At 36.0% G+C, this 26,966-nt stretch overlaps 3 protein-coding genes and 1 pseudogene across 5 annotated transcripts; all 4 read right to left on the bottom strand.

Annotated features, from left to right (window-relative positions):
* Positions 1-264: 264 nt before the first annotated feature.
* Positions 265-2,079, bottom strand: LOC116135986 (flavonol 7-O-beta-glucosyltransferase UGT74F1-like). Its single transcript, XM_031421697.1, has 2 exons — positions 1,267-2,079; positions 265-1,029 (listed from the first exon to the last, which is right to left on the bottom strand). The coding sequence occupies exons 1-2, from the start codon at positions 1,900-1,902 to the stop codon at positions 292-294; spliced, it is 1,374 nt and encodes a 457-aa protein (XP_031277557.1). The 5' UTR covers positions 1,903-2,079; the 3' UTR covers positions 265-291.
* Positions 2,080-2,573: 494 nt separating this feature from the next.
* On the bottom strand, positions 2,574-7,382 carry LOC116135769 (calmodulin-binding protein 60 A). 3 transcript variants are annotated; one of them, XM_031421488.1, is made up of 8 exons: positions 7,227-7,381; positions 6,883-7,099; positions 5,990-6,068; positions 5,681-5,733; positions 5,068-5,555; positions 4,308-4,468; positions 3,642-3,848; positions 2,574-3,544 (listed from the first exon to the last, which is right to left on the bottom strand). In XM_031421488.1, the coding sequence occupies exons 2-8, from the start codon at positions 6,972-6,974 to the stop codon at positions 2,939-2,941; spliced, it is 1,686 nt and encodes a 561-aa protein (XP_031277348.1). In that variant the 5' UTR covers positions 6,975-7,099; positions 7,227-7,381; the 3' UTR covers positions 2,574-2,938. The 3 variants fall into 3 exon arrangements, 2 of the variants coding, with proteins under 2 accessions (XP_031277348.1, XP_031277355.1); XR_004128943.1 differs by lacking the exon at positions 2,574-3,544 and adding an exon at positions 4,034-4,202 and having other exon boundaries at positions 3,710-3,848; positions 7,227-7,382; XM_031421495.1 differs by lacking the exon at positions 7,227-7,381 and having other exon boundaries at positions 5,990-6,058; positions 6,883-7,008.
* A 5,458-nt stretch (positions 7,383-12,840) lies between these two features.
* LOC116136317 (snakin-2-like) lies at positions 12,841-13,940 on the bottom strand. The gene is made up of 4 exons (XM_031422028.1): positions 13,743-13,940; positions 13,591-13,647; positions 13,423-13,465; positions 12,841-13,181 (listed from the first exon to the last, which is right to left on the bottom strand). The coding sequence occupies exons 1-4, from the start codon at positions 13,806-13,808 to the stop codon at positions 12,997-12,999; spliced, it is 351 nt and encodes a 116-aa protein (XP_031277888.1). The 5' UTR covers positions 13,809-13,940; the 3' UTR covers positions 12,841-12,996.
* A 1,986-nt stretch (positions 13,941-15,926) lies between these two features.
* On the bottom strand, positions 15,927-20,912 carry LOC116136432 (annotated as a pseudogene).
* Between the last annotated feature and the right edge of the window lie 6,054 nt (positions 20,913-26,966).

Below are 26,966 nucleotides of genomic sequence, written 5' to 3'. Positions count from 1 at the left end.
GAACAAACCCCAATCATTTAAAAAAAAAAAAAAAAAAAAAAAAACAATGGATGGGATAAAACTAGCTACTTTGATGTAACTAGCTATTGCATATATATGTTCAGTTACCTGAGCAAACAACAAACCTTTACAAATGGATAACCTGCTCTCGATTTTCTCGTTATACAAACACATTATCTAAGAGTTTTATGTTGATTTAACTGTCATGTTTAGTTTCCAGAGCCAATAATATATTTATTATCAAAGAAGTTCAATTACTTTTATTATTAAAGTGATGACTGATGACAACAATCAAAAGTTTCTCTTTCTCTCTCCTTTCATCATCTTCATTACAAATTCATCAATATTCCTATCTGAGCTACCGCCAACACTAACAGTTTTCTTGGCAAACTCTCTCCACTTGGATGCATTGCGCTTAAATTCTTCACTTCTTTCTCCATCCATGATTTCCTCTATACATCTCTTTAGTTCTTCCCCTTTAACAATCCCCTGTTCATCCTTCTTGACTCTCACTCCTACCTTCCACACATCCTCCACAAATTTAGTGTTAGTTGGCTGGTCACTCCAGTGCGGCACTGCCACCATCGGCACACCCAGGCTCAGCCCTTCCAAAGTCGAGTTCCATCCACAGTGTGTTACGAAGCAACCCACGGCAGGGTGTGCTAGCACCTCAAGCTGGTTACACCATGTCAAAACGCACCCTGTGTCACCAACTGACTTCACAAAGTCAACTGGCAACTTGTTCTCATTCTCCTTTGCAACCCATAAGAAAGGCCTGTTGCTCGCTTTCAAGCCCCATGCTATTTCCTCAACTTGTGTAGCTGCAATATCTGCCATGCTTCCAAATGACACATATATCACTGAATTTTCTGGCTTGGTGTCTAGCCATCTCATGCTCTCTTCACTTGTTGGTTTCCAAAGACTAGCTCCATAAGCTGAATCTCCCTCAATCTGTTGGTCCAGGTAGGCTGATGGCACCATTGGACCGATCATCACCAATGGCCAGTGTCCCAACATCGTCTCCACTAGCTTTTTACGAAGTGAAAAGTATCACAAATTAGAAAAATAATTTACTATATCAAACCAAGCGTAAAATTTGACATCATGATCATGATCGTAATGTCCTTAAGGTAATTCGTTATCTACACGCTCAACATGACACAACAATATCTTTGTTTCTTCTTCTGACTCTACAGACAATTACTGCTCTAAATCAACCGTTTAGCAAACTATAAAAGCTTTGAACATGAAACACAATCCAGTTACCTCACTTTCCAGCTCCTGAAAGGAGTTGCAGAACACCCAATCATTTTCATTCAATCTGGCAAATTTCTCTAAAATCTCTGCCAAATAAGCACGATTACTTGCAGGCTGTGCAAGAAAACTTGGCAAGTCACAGAATTCAAGTGAAGGCAGGCCAGGCAACAATAAGGGCATGGTTTCTTGCTTCATGGGCAAAGTCAAAAGCCCTTGATTTATTTGCCAAAACATAGAGCAAACAGAAGCTGAAACAGTTAATATTACTGCTCCATAAACGCCAAACTGTCTAGCTACATCAAGAACCCAAGGCAGCAATGAATCATACACAATACAGTCAACAGGTGAGTCTGAGTTTTGGTACTTGAGTATGATGTCTGCAAAAGTTCTTGAACCAACTGTTCTGAAAGACTCCAAGTAGGCTTCTACACTTGGAGCTTGCTTGAAACCGCCTTCATCGTAGCCATCGGAGATGGGCTCGACACCAACTGTGGTTGCGCAGATTGACTTGACAGTGTAATGGGTGGTGGCTAGAGTGGCCTTTAGTCCCTTGGACGCCAGGCGTTTAGCAAACTGAAGGAGAGGGTTTATGTGGCCTTGGGCAGGATATGTAAGCACAAGAATGTGACCTTTTTGCTTCTCCATTTCTTTTGTCTTCAGAGTTTGCTTTTTCTTAGTAACAGAAGATACATTGAATCAGCTTGAGGTTTTTTATAGATAGTTACTTTGGAAAATGATGGGTCGATGAAGAAAGTTGGTTCAATCTTTTTGACATTAATGACCAAAAGGAGTTGAACTTGGCTCGGGAACAAAGCTTAAAATGATCAAAGCCGTCCAAAAGAATCGATGGGAAGATCCAGTTTTTAAATTACTTCTGACTTTTGAGGATTACTACTATTTCCATCTTTGCTGAAACTGCGAACTTTGATATTTCAACTACTAGTCAATACCTATCAATTTTGTTTAGGTATCCGAGATATCCAAGCCCATATTAGAGTCTGCTTAATCCTCAGGATCATGAAACATCCTATAAACCTTATAAACAAAATTAATTTCACAAATTTGTAGATACCTCTCTTATGACTCGAACACAAAATACTTAGATATAGCTAACTTCAGTGACTGAAAGTTTTGCTATCCGGTCACAAGGGAGTGATCATACCTACCAATTTGACTAATGAACAAACAAATACATTATTTAGTGAACAAGAAAAACTAAAATGCAATGAAAATTTTGAATGTTACTAGTAGATCATATGATGTATAAATTCGATCAATCTAAGGTAATTCTCTCTGGGGTCTCAAGAAGTAAAATATAAGCATAAAATAAAATACTTAGCCTTTATTTAACAAAATGCGGTTGTACAAAATGATAATCCAACTTGACAGCTACTGTCAAGCATTCAAGTTTTCACATGAACATTAAAGCTTCAAACGAAGCAGCTGAAAGTTTACAGCAAGAACCCTAAACCTAATACCTGTGTGCACATCTACATATCCACAATCTAACGCGTAGTTTTCATCTTCAGCCAGCAGACCCCAATTTTATGAACTATAAGCTGAATCTACATCTAATAAAACCAGCAACTTGTTGCAATCTACAACTGCACACAAAACTTAATTGGGCAGCTCTCACTATTATAATACTTGCTACCGAAACAAAACCAAATTTCACAGCCCACTAGGCATATCTCAGAAGAGGAGTTGTTTTTTTGGCCACAACTTTCCTTACATAGAAAAATTTCAGCACACTGAACAGCTTTGTCCATCTCATCTGAGCTGCTTTACCAACGGTATGAGGTCTTAAGAAGTCACTAACCGCACTTTGTAGATCAGCCGGTGATCCCAAAGTGATACTCTGAGCCTGAAGATCAGTATCAAAGAACCGCAGATGATCCTCATCACAGAAAGAACGAGTGATGGACTCTGTGTCACATATCAGGGAGTTGCTGACTTGGCTCGGATAACTCAATGTCTGGTCATATCTGAGACCCATATTTTCTATACTGTGTAAGCCATAATCATCCAAGCCAGTCACACTCCCAACAGAATAAATGGATGATATAATATCAGGAGAAGAGGCATTCAGTTGTGTATAATCATATCCGCCCATCTTCTGAGAAGCTAAAGTCTTGCTCCCACTAGAAATATCAGTCATGGGGGAGCTTGATGTGCAAAGAGCATTAGTTAATTGTGAAGAGGAACCCATGAGAGAGGCTTCATCCTCAAAAGAGATAACTTCATCCCAATGTTTATATGCAGTAATTACCAAGATTTGAGCTTCAGCCTGATGTCAGAGATGATCATTAGAAACAACAAAAGAAAAAAAAAAATACAACCGAATGAAGAAGGAAAACTAATATGATGTGATAAGAGAAATGTGCCTTTTCTGTTTCAGACAGCTTATCAACGGGAACATACTGGCATTCTGAAAGTAATCCCATCACTTGTCCCACAACATTAAAGACCACACCGGATTTCTGTTGAGAACCAGGCGGGCAATACAAGAATGTCCTCTTGTCAAGTATACATGTCCGAGCATGGTCCACGGTGACTTCCCACATCTTAGCAGACATACCTGTGCCAAGTATCTGTGTACAAACCAACACATAAATAGTATTATTACTACATAACAATTAATGTAACATACACAAGACATAAATCTTATTGGAAGTCTGATTTAGACCACCAACTTTGATTCTCACTTGCAATGCACAAGATATTCTTAGGAGTGGATACTAAGAATGTAAGTATAGATGTTAGTGTCCATACACACCGAAGCAACATCTAAAATCTCAAAATTTTCCAAAGATATGGAGCCTTTGGTTTTCAAAGAGGGCAGGCATCCAGTTATCCACGTGCCCATACCCAACCCAGGTCTTCTAAGGCTTCTTGCACTTCTTGCAGCAAATGCCCACCAGACCACATGACCATTGGCCAAAGATCTTTGAAAAGAAGATTAAATCATGATTATCAAAATAAATGTGCAAAGTATAAGTAGTACAGTACTATAAAGGTAAAATATAAGAGATAAAGCAGTAAACTCTTACATGTCGAAGCCTTGGAGGGTCTAATATGAGTAGGGTCAAGAAATCTTTGACGGTCAGGATACTTTCTCGAGTCAAACGCTTGTGGAAAGCTCCATCTTTGCCAATCTTTTCCAATCTCCAGACTTCATCGAACAGGGAAGGAGGGTGGTGCTTCTTGTACACTGCAACCCGAATAAAAAAAGTAAATAGAAATTTCATTTCTCTCTTTGTTTCAATACCTTATTTGAACAACCTAAAATATGTCATGTGCTTGATTTCAGGTTAGCAATTAAAAATTTTCAATTCCATAGACAACCAGTCATCAAAGAAAGATGTGAACAACTGGATAACAAGTTCACTCCAGTGCAAATAAAGTAAAGTCAATCAACTCAAATTTATATGCTAAGTTCCAGGCCATTAAGTATATTCATTCAGCAATTTACAGAATTTATATTTTATCAGTATATAGTAGTAATAGGACCAAACACTACAACAAAAATGGCCAAAGAATTGAGTTAAAAGGTGCATCAAGGAAAAAAGACAAAAAATAAGAAGATTCAACACAAAAGTTAACTATATGTAAGCATATATACAATTTATATAATCTCTTCTCGGAGTGATACAATCAAATTCATTGCCTTTAAATACTGTTAAATTATTAGGGTTCAGAAAAGAAAAGAATACAACATCAATAACACTTGGAAATCATTAGACCCTAAAAAAATGTAAAGGTAATAGTAATCAGCTACATTCTTGAGACCAATAAGTAAACAAAACTTACATTCCCCTCGGTGATCCCTAACAATGAAGGATTCTGTCTTTGCTTCCCTTATTCTAGTTCCATCTGAGTTATCCACAACTCTTGCCCCCAGTCTGAACCTACGGCTCCTGGTCCAGCTTGAGTTATCTGTAAATGAAATCTCACCCACCAAACCAATTCCTTCCTTAAGAGTAAAAAATGGATCTCCTGTAAGAAGAGGTTTCTTTCCTTCTCTCTCTCTCACAATGTTGTTCTTAAACTCTTCAACTGTCCAATTGTCAGCCTCATCACCATCAAAGTCACCTTCAAGAACTACAATTTCCACCTTGGCAGAAGATTCAGGACCAGAGGAAACAATTTGCCCAGTAAGAGTATCAACAAGAGCTACTTTTATAGTAGAATCATCCCCTTCAATTCGAGCTCCAGTGAACACAGGAAGAGAAAGATTATTTGCAAACTTCAGTTGTAAGCTTCTTGATTCAGGAGCATGTATCTCTTTCCCGCTACTCCTGCACAAGGGTGCATAAAAAATATAAACAAATATATTTTAAAACTTTCTGGCTTAAAACCTAGATACTTTTTATTCCTTTCTACTTCAATGATATATCATCAAAACCACAATGTTAATTCTTACCATTTGATGCTCATCAAATGTTTTTTTAGAGCCAACTCAACTTCCTCTTTTACCTGTAGAACATAAACAATAATTCATTAAAAATTCTTTCCAAAATTAACTGTACTAGCAACAAAAATATGCAAGGAGCCAAAAATTACAGGGAGCTCACAACCAACTACTGTTGTTAGAAACTGTGGTGTATTTATTTGTGCATTAAATGTTAGTTTTATTGTTTTAGAATCAACAAGCTGTAAAAACAAAGAAATGCGTAGTAAATTATCTAAGCTTGATTCTTGACAATGGAACTGATTAAGGGAATATGCATACCACCCTACGAATGAGGGGCTCCAAAACTGGCTCCAGGTAATGCTGGACAGTCTGTCTGTTCATAACCTCCTGAACCGCACTAAACAAAATCAACAACAAATGAGAAAGTGAAAATAGAGAAAAAGGAAAAAAAAATATCATAATCATACTACAACATTGATCATTAGTCATCAAGTTAACAAAAAGTAACAAGCAACCGTAACAATTGATCTATTAGCGAAATAAACAACAGAATGTTCAAGTGAACTCTCTCCGTTCCAACTTCAAAAGCATAGAAATAACATCCGTTGCCAGATAATGGAACAAGTATAGATTTTCCTTTTTACACTTATTGTCCATATTCAGAAAAGAAAAATTATTCCATCTCAGAAAAGAATAAATCCAAGGTCAAATCTTAATCACACATAGCCAAAGTCATCAATCTGACCAGGGAAAGGACCTTCCAACACAAATTTTAGATTCTATTATCTGTTACCATTTCAAAAAGCAAATAACCCCAATTAACATAAACACTCAAGCCGCATTAACAATTAAAAGGTAATATTCCACAAGCACCAAGCACATTCATTGCCACTTGTCATAAAACAAGCACACATCTCTTGCGCGGTTCAGCCATTTCCGATTTACCTAAAGAATTCAGCATATATTTCACATGGACAAAACAAACTCCACAAACAAAAAGGAACCAGTTCAGCTTCAATTAGATTTCCACTGTGCCATTAGAATCCCAACTATATTTCACCACATTCATCCACGATTTTAAACCAAACAAGCACAACCACTTCATTTCTCATTCAATTCTAAACTTCAGCTGAAAAAATAAAAATAAAACTTTTGAGTAATAACAACAACAACGTAGAAAAAACAATCAATCAAACGAGGACATCACTCACCTTCTGAAAGTAAAAAATTTCCTCCGCTTGTCCTCTGGCCTAGTCCCTTCTGCCTTAGCCTTGCCATCCTCTTGTTGCCTCTTCTGGGACATTTTCAAATAACCCACAAAACTCTATGTGGCGTTGGTTCCGATGACAAAAAACAACAATATCATCCAAAGAGACCAACATGCGGCGCAAGATATACTACTCTATTATTCCCTCCACATGAGACCCCCTGACCCCAATATATATAGCAAGAGAGAGAGCAAGCAATTAATGATAATGAATGAGAAGAATCCAAAACAAACAAAAAAAAAGTTTTCGTAACTTCAAAAAAATTAGATATATTTAATCCGCTTTACTTTTACTATCCATTATCTGAATTTGGCTGCGTTTGCGATGCTTCTTCCCCCTGCAACTCACTCATCGGCCTAATTGCTCTTTTGCCTCTTTGCCTAAAACAACATCACCAACTGCGGATTTTGTTAGTAGCGAGGCGGTAGCCGGTAAGTGTCTATGTGGGTCCATCCAAACCGCGTTATGGACTATGAAAATTGGGGTCCACTGGAAATCGCACGTATTCTTGGTCCCACTTTTGCCGTGTCAAGTAGACGTGTCACATATTGCTTTCTTCTTCATCTTCCTATATAATTATAATAAGCATCCAATTCTGTTCTACCCAAAAACCCATTTCTATATGTTCATATTTCCGTAATCATTCATAACTTTGTAACCTAATTATGAGATTAAATTAGCGATTAATATTTTGAAAACTAACATGATTGAGACAATAATACCATAATTGAACAAATCATGAGATTTTGAAGATATCCTCGTTAAAAAGGCTAATCATCAATTACCAACTTTGTTCCTGAAGATTTGGATCTATTGGTTTCATCTCCAGTTACAGTTATTATTTATTTCGGGTCCAACCCTCCAAAAATCTGATACTGAAACTGACAATACTTGAAGGAAAGGTTACATCATGGCTCTTGGCCAGGAACCACATGGCAATGCAATTAAATGTCGATTCAATTTGATCTCCTTTTGAACTATTTTCCTGCAATGCATTGCTTTTATAGAAATTAACTAGAGTTGAAAATGTCAAAATCACATATTCAACAAAGATTCTCTTTTTTTCCTTTCATCCCGTTTCCAGGAATCTTCCTTAGTCAATCGATTCTGCCAACAGAACTCAAACTTTATTACTAACCAATCAAACCCTTTCACTACATTCCAAAACCGTACTTGATATACTGTCCACGGGCAATTAAATTTTATTTTGGAGGTAATGCCACTGCACGGCACAAAAGAGGAACAAGTTTGATTTCATAAAAGATTTGAAAGCTCTTTATTGGAAACCTCCACTTCCGCCATAATTTTTTTTTTTTTAAATCCTGCGATTAACGTTTTTGCATCACATGACTTGTTGGAGGGACATTATTCTTTACCGTACGAACGGATGCGTAGGATACTAGGATCTAAGATCGGAGGGACCCATGTGGGTTACATGGATCACGTGTGTGGTTATGGATGAAGATTGAAGCTTGCCACTTGTTTACGATTTCGATCAGTGGTCCATGATTTGCCAGCGAATCATGTAATGATCAATCAATAAAATCCATTTTGCAGTAGGACCCTGGTAGAAAACTAGAAATATTTGACCAGACCATATTGAACATGCCAATTTTCAATTATTTATTCCATTCTATTATTAATTTAGGCCTGCAATGGAACACGTTCGAACAGGCCGTTCGAAACTTGTTCGATTATTCAAATTCATGTTTAAACTTGAACGAACACAAATATTTATTCATGTTTGTTCAATTAACAAAAGGTCTATTCATATTCGTTCAAAAATGTGAGTTTAGATTTTCGGATTTTTTTTTTAAAAAAAAAAGAAATTTTATATATATATATATAACTGTGTATATACAAAATTATTATCATACATATATTAATCACAAATTAAATATATTTAATATATTATAAAATTACTAAAACTATAGGTTATTATATATTTATTATTATTACATAAATTATCATAAATATTTTAAATGTTTACATATATATTTTGTATCAATACCTATAAATTTACAGTAGAATGAGGGTCTATTATAATATATGATCAATACATATGTGTGATTAATTTGTTATATATAATGTGTAATTGTATATATACAAATTATTATCATACAGAAATTAATCATAGGTTAAATATGTTATGAAATTACAAAAATTATAGATTATCATATATTTATTATCATTACATAAATTATCATAAATATTTTAAATGTTTACATATATATTTTGTATCAACACCTATAAATTTATAGTGGAATGAAAGTTTATTGTAATATATGATCAATACATATGTGTGATTAATTTGTTATATATATATTTTGTATCAACATTTATAAATTTATAATGGAATGAAAGTTTATTGTAATATATGATCAATACATATGTGTGATTAATTTGTTATATATATATATATATATATATATATATATTTTGTATCAACATTTATAAATTCATAGTGGTATGAAGATTTATTATAATAAATGATCAATATAAATGCGTGATTAATTTAGGTTTAATTAAGCTATTATATTATTAAATTTGTTATGTTATACATCACTTAATTATATAATATGTTATGTTCATAAATTTGTCATATTATATTTAATTAAGCTATTATATTATCAAATTTGTCATGCTATATATAATTTAATTATACAATATGTTATGTTCATCAATTTACCATACTATATTTAACTAAGCTATTATATTATTAAATTTGTTATGCGATACATCACTTGATTATATAATATGTTATGTTCATCAATTTACCATACTATATTTAACTAAGCTATTATATTATTAAATTTATTATGCTATACATCACTTGATTATACAATATGGTATGTTTATCAATTTACCATACTATATTTATTATTTATTAATTGAAATGCTATCTTATAATATTTAATTATTGATTGTATTTGAAAAAATATGAAGCTATTATGTTATTGGATTTATTATATTATATATCACTTGATTATACAATCTATTATGTTATTAAATTCGTCATGCGATGTATCATAATAATTTATTACTTTTTAATTAAAATGCTATATACTTATATATTTAATTATTGATGACATTTGGAAAAAAAAATTCTAAACATATTATATATATAAGAAAAACAAAAGGATCATAATATTTTATTATTGATTACCATTAAAAAAAACTCATTCAAACTAAATCAAACATAATATAAAAATGAAAAAAATAATAATATATATATATTATAATAATGCATACCATGTTTTTCGAAGATAAACAAACGAACAATCAAACGATTGTTTGCGAACGGATGAATTAGTCGAACGTATAATATTCGCGAACATAATGGAACGAACAACCTCTGTTCGAACTCGATCGAACATATTATCGAACGAATATCGAATTGTTCGCGAACATTATCAAACAGTTTTTCGAACTGTTCGGTTCGTTTGCAGCTCTAATTATTATTGCTTTAATCCAAACTCAATATAGTAAAACCACTCTATACTCATAATGGTGGGACTAACTGATTTTATTATTATAAAGATGTTATAACTTAATAGAGATGTAGTTACAAAAATTTCTTATTTCATAATTCATGTTTTAGTAGTACAAATATTAGGATTTCAATTCATGTTTTAATGGTATTAGAGTTTCAATTTAACTCTTTAATTGCCTACTTTTGAAATGGATAGAAGATCGTGTCTTGGAACCAATAAAAATAAGAGTCCTTGATGGAATTGTAAATGCAATTGCTGTATGGATTGCCAATTATTTTAAGCATTGCAAAATTAAGACCCCCGATATTAGTGAATTGTAAGTTACAAATGAAGTGGATGAGGAGAATCAAAGAGTTATTGTAGAATTGAGTGATTAGAATTCTGCAACTTCACTATACTAATTGAATGAATATCAATGTCTTCCTCAATCATTTAAATGAGTAACAAGTTATGTATGCTTTAACTGAAGAAGAAATCATTGCTACAATTAGACAATAAGAGGAAGGAAATAATAATGAGGATGATAGTATGGAAATACAAAAAGTTTCGTGCCAAGAAGCTTTAAATATGTTTGAGAAGCTATAAATGTTTTGGCTTCAATAAGAAAATGTCAATGGTAGCGAATAATGTACCCACAAGTTAAAAGATGTGGTAACAACTCTAAAGAATAAAATCATTGCTCTAAACAACTTTAAGTAAATATTTTTATTTCATCTTAAACCTTTAATGTAAGATAATATATATATATATTTTTTTTGGTAATATACAAATAATTATTATTATATAGAGACAACTTTATTTAAGACGGAAATTAAAAAAATTATATTACAATGTAAAGTTTATTCTTATTTATAACTATCTCAAATTGAGAATATTATTTTTTATGACTATGTAGAGTTTATTCCTATATAGAGTATCACTATAGAGATATTTTACTATATATCGTTAATTACTTGCTCAATCTGTAATTTTATCTTATATTTATGTGACAACATTATGACCAATGCTTGACTTCAAAAATAAATGGCAAAGGTCATGTTCCAATCCAAAGTTTAGCGAAATGGCAAGTTACCACCCCTAGTTTCATATAATTTTTATTTACACATTTTAATTAACACCGTTAATGATCGTTGATTTTGATATCGATGCAGAGGGTGCCATTATTAAATTGCTCTTCCATCTTATTCTTCTTCATCTCCCCCTCCTCCCATCTTTGTGCCCTCCCATTTCCGGCCAAAAACAAACACAAAAACACTCCAAATAAACAATCAAACAAATCACAAGCTTTAATTTCATTAAAAAAAAAAAAAAAAACAATCCTTCAACAACTAATTTCAACAAAACGCAAAAAAACCCTACGGTGAGAGGTGGTGGCGAACGATGGGTTAATGTGGTCGGGAAGGTTGGGGGTTTTGAAGGGGAGGCACTGGTGAGTCGAGGGGTGGTGGTGGGAGGGGTTATCGTCGCTAGAAGCAGTTGGAATCCGATAAAGAATAGTCGCACGACTCGGTTGTTGCGGGAAACGACGAAATCCGATCAAATTTTTGGTTAAACAGGGCTGGGGAAGGTGCAATATAGGCTAGGGAGGTGTTCTTGCTATGGCTGGTAAAGAAAACTGGCTAAGAGGCGGTGTGGATCTTTGTTTGATTTGAGTTGTGTGTTGTTGGATTCTCAAATTGTTTTAGTCTTTGGATCTGGGGTGTTTTGATTTCGAGGTATGAAGTTTGGATCTGGGTTTGATGTGTTTTGAGGAGGAGGATATGAAGTTTTAATTTGGTGGAGGTCTAGATGCTAGAATCGCACCCTTCAGGATGCGAGTCAAACCAAAATACCAAATCAGATCTAGAATTTACAAGAACCATTTTACTCTTATATTAAACAATTTAATATAACAATTTCCTATTGAGAATCTTAAATTTATGAAATAGGGTGGGAACATGTCGTTTGCTCAAATAAATGTAAATCACTTGAGAATAATGTATGCCTAATTCATATTTCATTTAACGTATACGACATTTAACTCATTATTTATGAGGCACTGGTTTGACTATATTTATGTACGAAATTAAATAATTATGGATAGACATGAATTACTTTAAACTTTTAATAGAACAAAATCATTGGATTTTAATAATATGGTCTGCAACAATAAAAAATAAACTATAATGCAATTGTACGTGGAAAGTTTATGGGCTGCCACCGCCCATAAAGAATTGTTTCATTATTCTACTACTTTGTAGTCACTTACATATTTATGGGCTTAAATAACCGGCTCTATTTCTAAATTTACCGAAGTTCAGTATGCAAACGAGCCAACTCCATCACCACCAAATAGATAACAACATAACATCACATTACTCCATCCATACTTACATTAAAATATACATAATTGCAGACACAACCCACATGAAATGTTCAAATACTACAGGCAACCTTTTGATTTTCTTAGCGTCCAAACAAAAACACAGTCCTATTATTGATACCAGAACTAAAAAGCTCTAAACGATGAAACACAGAGAACCCAGTTATGGTCCGGGCCAGCTTGCTGGTGGGCCGGTGGGCCTCATGGGCACTTGGTTCTATTTCCATGGGTGGTCATATCGGTGTAGCAAGTCCCGCACACCTCCCTGTTCCCGGAGGTCCCAGGCGGGACGCATTTGCATCTCAAACAGCAGGTCCCGCATGCCCTGTTGCACAAGTTTGGCCGAGAGTGAACACTGCACCTCTGTTTGCATAATCCTCCACAATCTGAAACTCAAAACCGAAATTAATTAAAAGAAGCAAACGTGGTCTCTCATCTCTGGACAACAGGGCGCTTAAATATCTTTCTAACAAACAACAAATCAGTGATGTGTTTCGTCAATGGATGACAGCAAAACTAGTTTTGTGGGCTTTTTACTTTCACTGGTTAAATGGAATGCTAAAATAGTAATGAAAAATCTATAGAGAAAAAAGGAACAAATTTGAGAAACAGAAAGTGGAAACCCACCTATGTCTTGCATAAGCCTTCTGTTTACACCTCTCACAACAAGCTGGTATATAAGCATCAGCAACAAAAACGAATCACAAGTCAGATGTCACTAGCTTTAACCATAAAGTCATGAAACATGGAAATAATCAAACAAAATCTCTTTTTATACAAAAACTGAAATATTACCTGCCCAACGTGGATTACATCTTCTTCCTTTTCTTCTATCCTGAGATCAGACGAAACCTGCAAGCATGCATAACCAAGCGGTAAGATTACTAGATTAGAGTCTCCAACAAAAACAATATCTAAAATATTGAGCCAAGAAAACTACTCTATACCTCTGCAACTCCAAGGCTGAATAGCAAAATCCCCAACAAGAGAACCATACGTACTACGATCACCATGCTTGCTTTTGCTTACACTGTTATCTAATTTCAGTATGAAGTGCACCGAGATACTCTTGTCGCTTGGCATTGCATGCTATTTATAGCCGGGGGATTCGTTGTGATTTGACTGAACTGTTCACATTTTCAAACTTTTATTACAATAAAGGACCGATGTCGGTGTCACCTCGAACTCTGAATTAAACTGCCAAATGGCTAAAAAGAAAAGCTTCTTATTTGACAAATACATGCATGTATAATGTATTATTAGTAACTGAAATGATAGAATTAATTAAATATCGCATAAGTTAAAACTGCTAAACATCATGCCAGTTGCCAAGGCGAAAGTAAATGATAATTATCTTCTTAAAATATCACATTGCTCATGATCCTTATCCAAAGAGCTCCAACCCTTCAGTGACTGAAAGAAAATATCAACCTAGGACCAGACTGGACAACTAATTAAATCAAAAGAAGCTACTTTAATTTATTGCAGCCAGCTGGGTTGTAATAATTGTAAGCACACCAATGGTGAAGAAAAAAGTCAAAGTGTCAGAGATGGGTTGATCATTGCTGACTGAGGAGGAGCTACCAACTTCGTTTAAAAGCAAAGTTTCAGATAACAATAGAGAAGTGGTTGGGCATGGCCTGGTCGAGAATGAAATATATGATGTCCAAGTCATAAAGACGACAGAGGAAAAGGCGAGGACAAGTGAGCTGTCATGGCTACATTTGTAGTCGAAACCCACTTGTTTGGTGAACTGTACGATGTCAGCTATATTCTAATTGGATAAGGCATTATGATCAGACATCCAGCTGGAGTTGAGATGGAGTCCAGAGTTTCGAAGTTCACAATCTCAATCAGATTCTCACCTCTGGCTGGCTCCCATTGTAAAGCATCAAGGCTCATCTTGGGGCGCTAACCCAGAGATGAAATCGAAACACAAGTGGTTTATGAAAACAAATAGATAGCAAAACTACCGTAGAAAGTAGTCGCCAATCAGGAGCAAGACATGCATCAAACCGTCTTGAGGTTAATACCTTCAGATGGAGTGTTGAGATTTGATTTCATTTCGAGATATGGACGCCGAAATTTGATATAACTTGGGAAAGACTGTTAAAATTCCTCCCCATAAATGGTTTAAATACTATTAAGATTGTGTGAGGTCAAAGTCTATATTTTTTGGGTTTGGGGTAAGATATTGTTTATAATCTCATCGATTATTATTTGAAGTACAGATTATACGAAAGTTTCGCTCCTAATAATGGGCGAAAGTACAGATTATATGAAAGTTTCGCTCCTAATAATGGGAGAAGACTAGAAAATAAATAGGAGAAAAAACATTACCTACAACTCAATCTCACAATCTTCTTTTATAATCTTAGCAGATAGTAAAATTGGTATTATTATATCAACTGATAACTTTAACTAAATATAAACAATCATCCTTTAGAGATGAATGATCATGTTTTTTAAAGACGAATAGCCGTTTATTCATAAATAATAATTATTCCATTCATAAAGAATAATTGTTTCATTAATAGGGAATGATTGTTCCTTTATAAGGAATAACTAGTCCTTATGAATGAATGATTGTTTCTTATGAATGAATGATTGTTCTTTCATAAAGAATAATTATTACTTATGAATGAACGACTGTTCCTTCATATGAACAACTATTCCTTATGAAAAAACAACTGTTCGCCTTTAAAAAATTACTATTCGTGTTTAATTAAAATCATTTAATACTTTAAATGTGTTAAAAACTGATGTGACAATTATCAACTCAACTGTCACGATGGGATTGTAAGATTAAATTATAGGAGTAGTATTACTCAAATGAAATATATCTGGGTTTATAATTTTATTTGAGAAATTGTATTTAAACAAGGTTTAAATAACAACACTCTTTACTTAAATAAAATTATAGATGATCATTCATTATGATTCAAGAAAACAACACTCATAAATGACCTCGAAATAAATGTCATTATTATGTAAAATTTCTGTAACGTGCAAATATATCCTTTCTTTTTCTATTTTATGCTGTTGGTTTACATGCATGTAGAGAGACTATCTTTGAACAGAAAAAAATTACTCAACTTCCTTTTCTGTAGAAAGAATGTGAACATATTGCACAGGTAAATCATATTGACCAGAGACCACAGAAACCAGCCATGCTACATGATCTTCTTCTACAACTAGTTGAGTCGACCCCACATTCTTCATCGGTGAAGCACTTGTGATCAGTACGAGTATCAGGAATGTGGCACGCACTCTCAACCCTTTGCTTATCGTGTCTAGAATTAAAAGACGCCGGACAGACTTGCAAAGTCATTGCACTTGCTCTTCTTCTCTGCTTTTCGCTCTGCATAATTGAAGTTTCATCAACCTATGCGTCTTTTGATTTATAACTATGTAGGAAAATACAATGATGAACCTAGAAATGCCAATGCATAATGGAATTGCAGAACGAAGTGAAATATAAGTAAAATATCAATATTTCTTGATTACTTCCAAGTTCCAACCGTGAAGCCATGCGAGGAAAAAGTTTCCAAAAATATTTTATCAACTCTGGAAGCATCATCAGGCATAAGAGGGGTAAAAGGTATATACCTTGAAAAAAGTCCAGTTTGTTGGTATGTAGGCTTCTGGAAGCCTCTCATGCCAAGAACTCAAAACTGGAAGTGGGTGGCCTTCGGTTGTGAATATGTAATTTCGGTCAACCAAAAAAGAATCATCAAAGAGAAGGTATAGATACTTGCACCTGCGGAAATGAGATTCTTCAAACACAATTTACAACTTAAAATTGCAACTCTTTTTTCCTTGTAATTGAATAAAGAATCTCACGTTTCAGCAAGAAAGAAACTATGTTGATGATCTTCCAATTGCATTGTGGTCACATCTCTAATGCTTGCAAACCCTCCTTCCACTTTCGTGTATGAATTAAGAGAATTAACAATTGATTCCCCAACTTGTAAGTACCATGGATCTAAAATCAATGACAGCAATCAAACAAATATGTAAAAACCTGGATAAGGTAAAAACAGAAAGTAAAAAACTGCTGTCAAAAGGAGCTATACTCATGATCATGTAGGAAGCTACATGTGATGCATATGCATAGTATAGACCTAGATGTATGCCTGGCATGAAGCTAAATTTTGATGGTCCTCTAGTTAAGGTAACTTGCCTAGTGAAGCATATGCAGCTGGATGTATGTATACTAGAATGAGCAATTTATAAATGTCTCCTCACTGTAATGACACCTCGTGAACTGATACATTATTACTACAGAAGTTGTTGAACTTATAATATCAATAACAGTATCAAACCAAAACCCCAAACTACTAGTGGCTCCTCTTATTTCACACAAGTTCATAAGCACAAATTGACACTTTAAAAGAAATGACCTTGAATAGAAAGGAAAAAAGGTCAATCACAAATTAGAATGATTAGCAGACCTTTGGTTGCGTGATACAGGTAGAAAGTAGACTCAGCCAACTCAGGACGCAAGGGATAATACTTCTCAGTAGGATGTAAATTTATGATCCAGCAGATACCTAAAAGATTGTTTCAGGTTAAATTAAAATACATACTATATATAACTGGAATCAAGAGTAAGCCACATAAAGCATAACAAGAAATGTGTTTGTATTCATACAACAGCAAAGTATATCACACCTTTCTGGTAGTACACAAACTTCTTCCAAACGTAAACAAATCACGGTGTGATGAATTTGCAGCAGCAATATCCCCAACAAGAACCTATTGTAAGAATTCAAATATAGAGTCATATAATTCTTCTCTAACACTCAAATTTCACTCAGAATATGTTATGAATTTCAGTTACTTGTAGACCAGGCCAAAATGCTTGAAGACTTGTAAGCTGCAATAAGTTCTTTTCCTGTCCTCAAATCAGCTTCATGGTACCTAAATAACAGTCATGTGCATCAAATCAGTCATGAAGAATCCTCTGAAGTTATAACTGTAGTAAATTATCCTTTTTTTTTTTTTTTAATAAATTCTAATGTGTTATTATATTGGATCTTTCGACTAGGAAGTTGTATGCTTTTCAATTATAAATTGTTGAGTAGTTTCACTATGTACTAATGTTGCATTGAGTAAAAACAACAAAAACTTAGTTGAAGAAAAGTAAGGTATTATTATTTAACAGTACCTAGTTATTGTTTGACATTTTATAAACAACACAGAATAAACCTTTACTAACTCAGCCTCTCACTCTGGAGATGATCCCTAAAAATTTGTCTATGAAGAATTCAAAACACTTCTATGGTCTTCCCGTATCAATTTTGTTCGATTAATAATTAGTGGTGAAAAACTGGATGACTGCTGTCTAAGCTCAAAAAGATTCAGAATAAAATAAACTGACCATGTGAAAAACATGATAAAATATTCACCTAAACTAGAATATATGTGCTTAGTATAGTACCATGGGCCATATCTGAAATAATTCTGTACAGCAAGATAACAGCATGAAAAAACATTTTCCAAAGGTCCTCCTTTCCAAAAAGAATGTGAGCCTTGAACAAATACTCATAGAATGAATCAACCCCTTAAGATGCATAACAGAATCCAGCATCAGAATGATCAAGATTACGCAACATAAATGAAGAGATCAACAAATCAAGCTCAACTACTTCAGCAACTATGAATAACATGAGATGAACTTTCCACTTAAAGAATACGGAAGCCCAGAGCACACATACCAGCCCCAATACCAGAAGAGTACTCAATCCATTGCCCAGTTATCACATCCAATGTTGTTCCTAAAATTTAAAGAACTGCGCATGCTCCATAATTTTCGGAGAGCTCGTAAAGCTGCTGATTCATATACGGATCACCGGTCAATCTAGACAATGCTCCCATCTCAAGAATCAGAGAACCTAGATTCGGATGCAGAAATCAACAAATTTTAGGAAAAAAAGCAGGCTTGGATGAACCCATCTCACAGCGTGAATGATAAGTTCCTTACCACACCCTGAGGTGCTTGTTTCAGTAGTCTCATTCTCTGTCACTCCATACTGTCCACAGAATTTCGCATTGATGCGGAGTCATATATCCTTCTTCACAACAAAACCAGAACATATTCATACTTCCCAAAAATTATAAGGAATTTTTTTCAATTTATTTGTTCAATATGAGCAAGTAATTCCGGACACATATTCATTGCAATATATAGAGAAAAAACATCAACATATAAATGCCACACTCTACTCAGCTTTTTCTGAGCTTCTTCTACTGTTACACTAATTCTTAGAGGTTGCTTGGCTATAGCTTATCACATCCTTGGCATTTTAGTTATTGACCTGTACCACCTAAAAATGTTTCCTATTACTCCTTGGCTATAGCGTATCTGTTTTTTGGGCATTTGCAAAATAACACAACATTTTTGTGTCTAAACCCAGAAGAGTATTTTATAAGATAGATTAACCACAATCAAGTAGCTTTTTATGTGACCCTCAGCATATATTGGTTCAACCCACATAATTAGTGGCAAAATATTATATGTTGCCAGTATTCCATGGTTCTATTCAAAATGGCTTCAATTTTTTTAACATCACTTTAAAAACTATCGTATATGACATTTGAACATCATACCCTTCTTGATATTAATCATGATTTAGGTAGTACCTTCAAATTAATCCTGCATATGGCAATCCAGTAGGTGTATCAAATGCAGGAAGAAACGCCGTCCTAAGTCTTCAGCCAGAGTAAGCAGTTGATTCCGGTAGATCCTTGCACCACATATTGCAGAATCAGTTGCAAGCATATGGGCAGAAACAAGTCCTCCAGAACTCGTATGTTGCACTATGTAACAGATATAAAAGAAAACAAACATCAGTAAAAACGTCAAAGGTAAGTTTATTGCAGTAATATCACTCCTTACATTCACAAAATACACAACTGCCACCACAAGCCTCATTAAGTTTCAAACTATAAAAAAAAATTTTCCCCCCCCCACAGAACAAAAAAACTACTATAACCAATAACGGACAACTAAACAATTACATGATAACTGAAACAAGCTGACCAAATCTAAGCATCGAAATGCAAGATTTTAATCAAATACCTCAAAAAGATTTATCCTTGCATCAACATCAAACGTCAAATTTTCAGAAAGCCAAAGAACAGCCCTTTCAAATTCTGTGTTGTTCCCAAGAATAACAAGGCTGACCAAAAGAGAGAAATTGAATTAGAAAAAGGATTTAATAGAATTCTCAAATAGCATAAAAAAAGAATCAAAACAAAAAGAAAAAATGCATACACAATAAGAGGAAATAGAAATTCAGGGATTAAGCATTTACAACCTTATTATCTATAGACTTGTTTAACAACAGATTATACCTGGACAAGGACTCAATAAGTGTAAGGGCAGAACCATTATAGTCTTGGGGCAAGTGTTCAAGCTGTAAATCAGAAAAAAAAAAATTGTTACTTTCCTTTTGACTGATTAATGCTGCTCTCAACTAATATAAACTTACCCTTAGATTCCCAAGCTCACTTAAGGAGTCGGTGAAACTTTTGCTAAGAGGTTTCAACTCGTCGTGCTGCAAAAGAGTAGAATAAAAATCAAAACCAGATGAAAATAAATAAATAAATAAATAATACATAATGTTCCAGCGTAATCAATGAACTTACTGGAAATGCATAGGCCAAGTAATTTTCATATGCATGATAGAACCTGCAAAATAGAAAAATAAAAAATCAAACAACTTATTTGGGTCAAATTCAAAACGCAATTAAGAAAAAAAAAATCTGATCAAAATAAAAGATACCCATCATTCCATGACTAACAAAATTGAACACCCATTAATCTAAAATGAAAAAAACAACTAAAAAAGATACGAATTTGAACATACATCTTGCGTACTTTCTCCCTCATGTGTCTTTTCTTAGCTGACCAATAGGAGTCATTTTGGGAGACAGAAACAGAGAAGAACATAGGAGAGATAAGGAGAAACACAAGAACCCATGTAAGGGATTTACAAGGTAACATGTTTGCGTTGGTTTTGTAAGAGAAAAGTGAGCAAGACAAGTACGGTAATAGATCTGGTGGACACGAGGGAAAGATAGTTACTAGTTAGTAACAAGGTGAAGTTGAATTGAATTACAAATTACGAATACGAAGTTGCGGAGCTTATCGCTAGTTTTGATGTCCGACACTGACCAATCACAGCTCGTAGAAGCCAAGTTATTACGTAGTTATTCATCCATTGACCAATCACAAGTGTTTTGAGTGGCATACGATAGAATTTATACGCTAATATGTTGATAGTTTAAATACAGATAAAATAAATTTATATATCTTAAATTTAACTTTTTTTTTTAAATTACTTATTTCTTATGTGAATAACAAAAAAAATAAATGTTTGATAACTCTAGTTAGAAAGTTAATTATGAAATAAACCATTCTTGATTTCTATGTATGCATTTGTTGATGCTTGATTTTGATTCCAACAACTCGCACGTGTAAAGTGCTGATCGGACTTAAAAATTACACGTGATCTAGAAATGTGCAACGGGAGAATAAATAGAAATGTGCAACGGGAGAATAAACAAGAGACAATTTTTAAAGTGGTTCGGATGCTCAAAAGCGAATTCTATATCCACTATAGTTGTATTAATGAATGATTACAGTCAGGTCGCGTACAACGAGCTGAATTATAATCTAGAGAGAATTTAAATAGAGAGAGAGAGAGAGAGTTTGTTTTAGAAAACTAAAAATGAGCGAATCCCGTAAATAAGAGAGGAGCCCTCTATTTATAGTCGAGGGATTCAAGGTAATAATCATGATTATGCAGTAGGGCATGTATGGTACAATTCCTAACCTGCTTCCCATTGGCTGACTATACAAGAGAGATCCTTAAATCGCGTAGGGCTTGGGCAGGTGGATAATTCCTAGCCACTCATAAGCCATGCTTTCACCTGCCACACTGACGACAGACTTACCTCTTCCGTCCTTGCGCGACGTGGCAGTGTCTGGACGGCACAAAGCCTTTCTGAATTCTGATTGGCCCTTGCTGGCGTGAGCTTACGCCAGCCCTGATTTTTTAGGCATAATAGAAGCCCCCAATTTTTAAGGTTTAAGGATTGAAATTTGAGAACTTCATGATTATGTCGTGACCTGACTCATCTTGAGTGACACCTGATTGAGATGTAAGGAGGTCGTAGCATAGGTATCTAAGAATAGCACAAGCGACCTGAGGCGGCCTTCTCCCATAGTTTCAGCGACCTAGGTCGGACCCTACTCAGTGCTATACCAACATGCTTTGAACTTCATTTGTTGCTTGCGACCTGAAAATACTTAGCACATTTTTGCTGAAAACAATGGATCACATCGCCTCGAAGTCAATACATGGAGAAGAGTGTTTTACTTGAATGATCTCTTTAGATATTATCCGTTGTGCTTGACAGCTGGTCTGGTCAATAAAATAAACTTTATTGTGACAGATGTGTCTCTTGCGCAATAAGTGTCAGCCATGCGCATTAAATGTAAGTCATGCTGAAATGACATTCCCTTTCAGAGCATTAAGTGCGAATGAAGACGCATTTAATGTAGAGGAGGTAACCGCCCTGACGCTTGGTTACTCCAATGGGGGGAAACGTCGATTGGCATCCACGAAGCGTGAAGGTTACTCTTCACGTGGATTAACGACACGTGGTCATAATTAATGGAGAGAAACGTATCCCGCCTAAGCGTCGCCCGCTAAGGAAACCAATCGTCATCTTTCCCCCTATAAAACCCCAGGTTCGCCTCAAGTTTTATCACTTAACTCACATTTTCAGAGAGAAAAACAAAACTCTTGCACTTGCGCAATCAGTCCGTTCTTCTCCTAGTTGATGCGCACTCTTCGTTACAACAGGAAGTTCATCCCAACAGTCAAGAGGTAAGGAAGATTTCTCCTTCATTTTCCTCTATTATTTTTGTTAAAAGCTTGACTTTACAGTAATGGTGGGTATGAACTGCTTGGTAAGCTTACACAATGCATGTTCCTGGACAGTGATAAAAAGAGAACTTTTTTCTTTATAAAAAGTGAGAACTTGGGGCACGGATTCTTGGGAATTCATTCTTAAGGGTTTTTAGGGTTTTTCTAGGGGTTAAGGAATGTAAATTAGGGTTTCTTTTGCTCTTCCACGACATCGTACGGGACATTGTACGGAGACTGAGTCATCTTTGCATGTTGCCCCTTTTTCAGACTTTAGGAGCAATGGACACTTCAGCGGCCAGAGTAGCCGAGAGGACGAGCTCACAGGCGCCAGACACCTTAGTAGGTCTCGTGCAAGAGACATTATCTATGGCCACTCGGGATGAGATACAGAGAGTGGTGGACTGGTTCGCGCTTAGCGTAGATGTCGACTAGCATAAGACATACACAGCTCGGAATCCCCCAGAGGGAATGGCCACGATCTTCAAGGCGATCTTTAATTGTGGGGCGTAGATACCTTTTCACCCCTTCATCCAATCGATCCTCAACCACTTCAAGGTCACGCCATTACAATTGATGCCTAATGCGTATATGATAGCGGTTGCTATATATATCGCATGTGGCGAAAATGATCTTAGCGAGCTGACAGCGCTGGAGCTCGCATGCGCTTACTATTTGAAGAAGAGCAAAGATAAAGACTCTTATTACCTCTCGAAGCGATCGAGGGAGAAATATTTGGTTACACCAATAATGTCGGGGCTTATGAGACCAAATTTTTCTTTTTTGAATACAATGGTGTTTGCCAATTTAGGGACCGAGTAGGTTTTCCTCTCCTTCGATTTGTGAACTGTCCCTTTTTCTTTAGCTCATCTTCTATAGATGAAATTAATGAACTTTTTGTCTCTTTGTAGAAAATAAGACGACTAGGTTGACGGCTCTGACAGAATTTAACTGAATTGTGACATTTAGTCATCTACCCGAGCAGAGTTGCGATATAAGACTGCTCGTAACTACTGCCAACTTGCAGAAGTACGGTTTTTTCAATTCGAAAGCATATTTGGAACCCCTAACCGTAAGTATCTTCACACTTAAGACTCCCATCTTTTTTTTTTTTTTTTTTTTTTGCAGAGGTGACCTTTTCGCTAACATATTTTCATGGCGCGTAGCGACCATGCCACCCAGGGTTCCAAAGCCATCAACGAGGACTAGGGGGTTCAAAATTACTGGTAATAAGGGCGAAGATGTTCAGCATTCCAAGCTCGCGATACTTCGAAACTGTTAAGCCTCTTGAGGTGATACGTTCTAGGTCATGTTACCTTAGCGATGTGGTATAAACCCTTCTAGTTAGGTCCCAATACCCCTGTACTTGGTTCCCTTGTACGGAGGAGAACTTTTTTTAGAACCAGGTCGCCGACCTGAAAGTCTCTTCTCCTAACCTTAGAGTCAAAGAACCTTTTCGCCCTCTATTAGTAGGATAATATTCTTAACCGAGCCTTGTCATGGCGTTCTTCAACTAGGTCCAGATTTGCACATAAAAGTGCTTCATTGTCTGTCTCATTGAATAAGTCTCTCAAGAGTGAACTAGTCCCTACTTCCACTAGAATCATAGCCTCGCAGCCATATGCTAGTGAGAAAGGCGTTTCCGAAGTAGAGGTTCTCGGAGTTGTTCTATATCCCCATAGAACTTCTGGGAGGTCATCAGCCCAATTGCCTTCGGCAGCGCCAAGCGTAGCTTTCAGTGTGTGCTTGATGGTCTTTTTGATAGTTTTAACCTGACTATTGGCTTGCGGTCTTGCGATTGAGGCAAACTTTTAATGGATCCCCAGTTTATCGCAAAACTGCTTGAATTCCTCATTGTTGAATTGCTTTCCATTATCAGAGATGTGTGTATGGGGAATCTCGTAGCAGCACACTATATTCTTGAAGACGAAGTCTTTGAGCTTCTTTATAGTGATCACGACCAAAGGCTCGACATCGACCCATTTGGTGAAGTAATCCACCGCGACCACAACATACTTGACGCCCCCTTTTCCAGTTGGCATGGGCCCGATGAGATCAATTCCCTACATAGAGAATGGCCAGGGGCTAGTCATTGTTGTCAACTAGTGGGAAAGAGCTCGCAGGATGCTCACAAACCATTGGCACTTGTCACATTTTTTCACAAAGTTGAAAGTGTCTTCCTGAAGTAGAGACCAATATTATCCCTGGCGGACAATTTTATTGGCGAGGGATCATGCGGCGGTGTGATTACCCTAGATCCCTTCATGTATCTCCCTCATAATGTAGTCTACTTCTTCGTCGGTTACACATCGGAGGAGAGAGGCGCTAAACCCCTACTTGTACAGCTGATCTCCGACGAGCGTGTAAGGAGCAACTCTTGTGTGAAGGATTTTTGACTCAGCCTTGTTATCGGGCAAAGTCCTATCTTGGAGATATCGAATGATTGGAGTCATCCAAGATGTAGATTCTGTTGTAGCTATGGTCTGCTCAAGCGAGCTGATACTAGGAATCTCTATGTACCAAACTGGAATACTTTCTGGCACATCGGAGTCCAATGATAAGGCTATCCTTGCCAAGGCGTCTGCGATAGAGTTACAGTCTCTTGGGATTTGCTTTGCTCGTGAAGCGCTTGAAAGGCTCGAGTATGGCCTTAGCTTTTTTCATATAGTTGATCATGTTTTCTTCCCTGGCTTGATATTCTCCCAAAATCCGATTAACAACCAGCTGGGAGTCGTTATGAATGCTAATCGCATTTGATCCCATTTCACTTGCAAGTCACAGACTAGTAAGCAGTGCTTCATATTCGGCCTTATTATTCGTAGCTTGGAACCCAAATCGAATAATTCCATGAATGCGAGTTCCTTTAGGACTGAGGAGGAGAAGAAGACCTGCCTCGACTCTTTTTCTGTTAGAGGAACCATTGACATAGAGGCTCAAAGTCGATAAGTTCTGAACGGTTTCCTAGATGACTTCACTGGCTGACTATTCGGGTTCTCAATTTGGCTGGTACAAGAATTCTGAAATAAAATCGGCAATAGTCTGCCCTTTGATTGCTGCCTTCGGTCTGTAATGTAGATTGAACTGACTCAATTCCATTGCCCATTTGAGTAACTTACCCGAAGTTTTCGGCTTCTAAAGAACTTGTCTGAGCGGGTAGTTGGTCAGAACATGGATTGTGTAGGCATGGAAATAGGGTCGCAGCTTCTTGGAGGCGATCAGCAGGGCATAAGCTAATCGGTCCATCTCTAGATACCACATCTTGGTGTCTAATAGTCATTTGCTCTCGTAATACACTGGCCACTGAACTATGCCCTATTCTCAAATGAGAGCTGCGCTGACCGCATACTGAGAGACGAACAGGTAAAGGAATAGAATTTCCTTGGGAAGAGGCGTGGATAGAAGAGAAATCTTTCCGAGATGTTCTTTTATACTCTGAAAAGCCTGCTCACACTTTGGAGTCCACTTGAACTTCTTGTTGGCCCTGAGTATATTAAAGAATGGCAAACAACAATCTGTTGCCCTTGATATGAAGCGACTGAGAGCCGATATCCTCCCATTTAGGCTCTGAACTTGTTTTTGGTTGGTTGGACTTTTTATATCAATGAGAGTCTAGATCTTCTCGGGATTGATTTCGATCCCCCTTTGGTTAACCATATACCCTATAAACTTTTCTGAGGATACTCCGAATGAGCACTTAAGAGGGTTGAGCTTCATCTTGTACTTTCAGAGTACGTTGAATGATAAGCATTCATAATATCTATATATTTGTTATATTTCCTCATGTTTTAATGGTTATAAATGCTTAAATCTGGGATTTTGATTATGTTTCGTATTTTGTGGAGTAGATTGAGGAGTTAAATCAAATTGAATTCAAAATCAAGAGTTTTGGAGAGAAAAAATTGGAGCTCAAAAAGAGATACATTCCAGAAGCGGATTTTGCTTAAAGCGTGGGCACGTTCTGTTTTCCCAGAATGTTCACAAAAGCAGTTAGCAGATAAAGCGTGGACGCGCCTTACTAGATCCGAGGTTTTTGACCTAGGGTTACGAATTTGTTGGAGAAAAAGATATGCATGACAGCTAGACTTGGCAAAATGGGTCCAGACCCGCGGGTTGACCCTAAACTCGGGAAAATTATATAGGGTATGGGTCTATGAAATTGGACCCATTTTTTTCAAACCCGTACCCGGCCCTACCCGTATTTCAAATGGGTTATACGGGTTCACCCGCGGG

Source organism: Pistacia vera, unplaced genomic scaffold (genome assembly GCF_008641045.1).
Source record: "Pistacia vera cultivar Batoury unplaced genomic scaffold, PisVer_v2 Contig109, whole genome shotgun sequence".
Classification (NCBI taxonomy): Eukaryota; Viridiplantae; Streptophyta; class Magnoliopsida; order Sapindales; family Anacardiaceae; genus Pistacia; species Pistacia vera.
Note: the sequence above shows the minus strand (reverse complement) of the source record. Positions and strands in the feature narration are given on the sequence as shown.

What these genes read in the sequence shown, in the direction of transcription:
- LOC116135769 (XM_031421488.1), bottom strand. Translation starts at nt 6,974, where the DNA reads ATGTCCCAGAAGAGGCAACAAGAGGATGGCAAGGCTAAGGCAGAAGGG. An exon ending in TAGGGATCACCGAGGGGAAT is followed by an intron (nt 4,469 to 5,067) that starts GTAAGTTTTGTT and finishes TTCGGGTTGCAG; the next exon opens with TGTACAAGAAGCACCACCCT. An exon ending in ACCCTCCAAGGCTTCGACAT is followed by an intron (nt 3,849 to 4,307) that starts GTAAGAGTTTAC and finishes GTTTGTACACAG; the next exon opens with ATACTTGGCACAGGTATGTC.
- LOC116135986 (XM_031421697.1), bottom strand. Translation starts at nt 1,902, where the DNA reads ATGGAGAAGCAAAAAGGTCACATTCTTGTGCTTACATATCCTGCCCAA. An exon ending in TTCAGGAGCTGGAAAGTGAG is followed by an intron (nt 1,030 to 1,266) that starts GTAACTGGATTG and finishes CTTCGTAAAAAG; the next exon opens with CTAGTGGAGACGATGTTGGG.
- LOC116136317 (XM_031422028.1), bottom strand. Translation starts at nt 13,808, where the DNA reads ATGGTGATCGTAGTACGTATGGTTCTCTTGTTGGGGATTTTGCTATTC. An exon ending in TCAGCCTTGGAGTTGCAGAG is followed by an intron (nt 13,648 to 13,742) that starts GTATAGAGTAGT and finishes GCATGCTTGCAG; the next exon opens with GTTTCGTCTGATCTCAGGAT. An exon ending in ATGTAATCCACGTTGGGCAG is followed by an intron (nt 13,466 to 13,590) that starts GTAATATTTCAG and finishes CTTATATACCAG; the next exon opens with CTTGTTGTGAGAGGTGTAAA.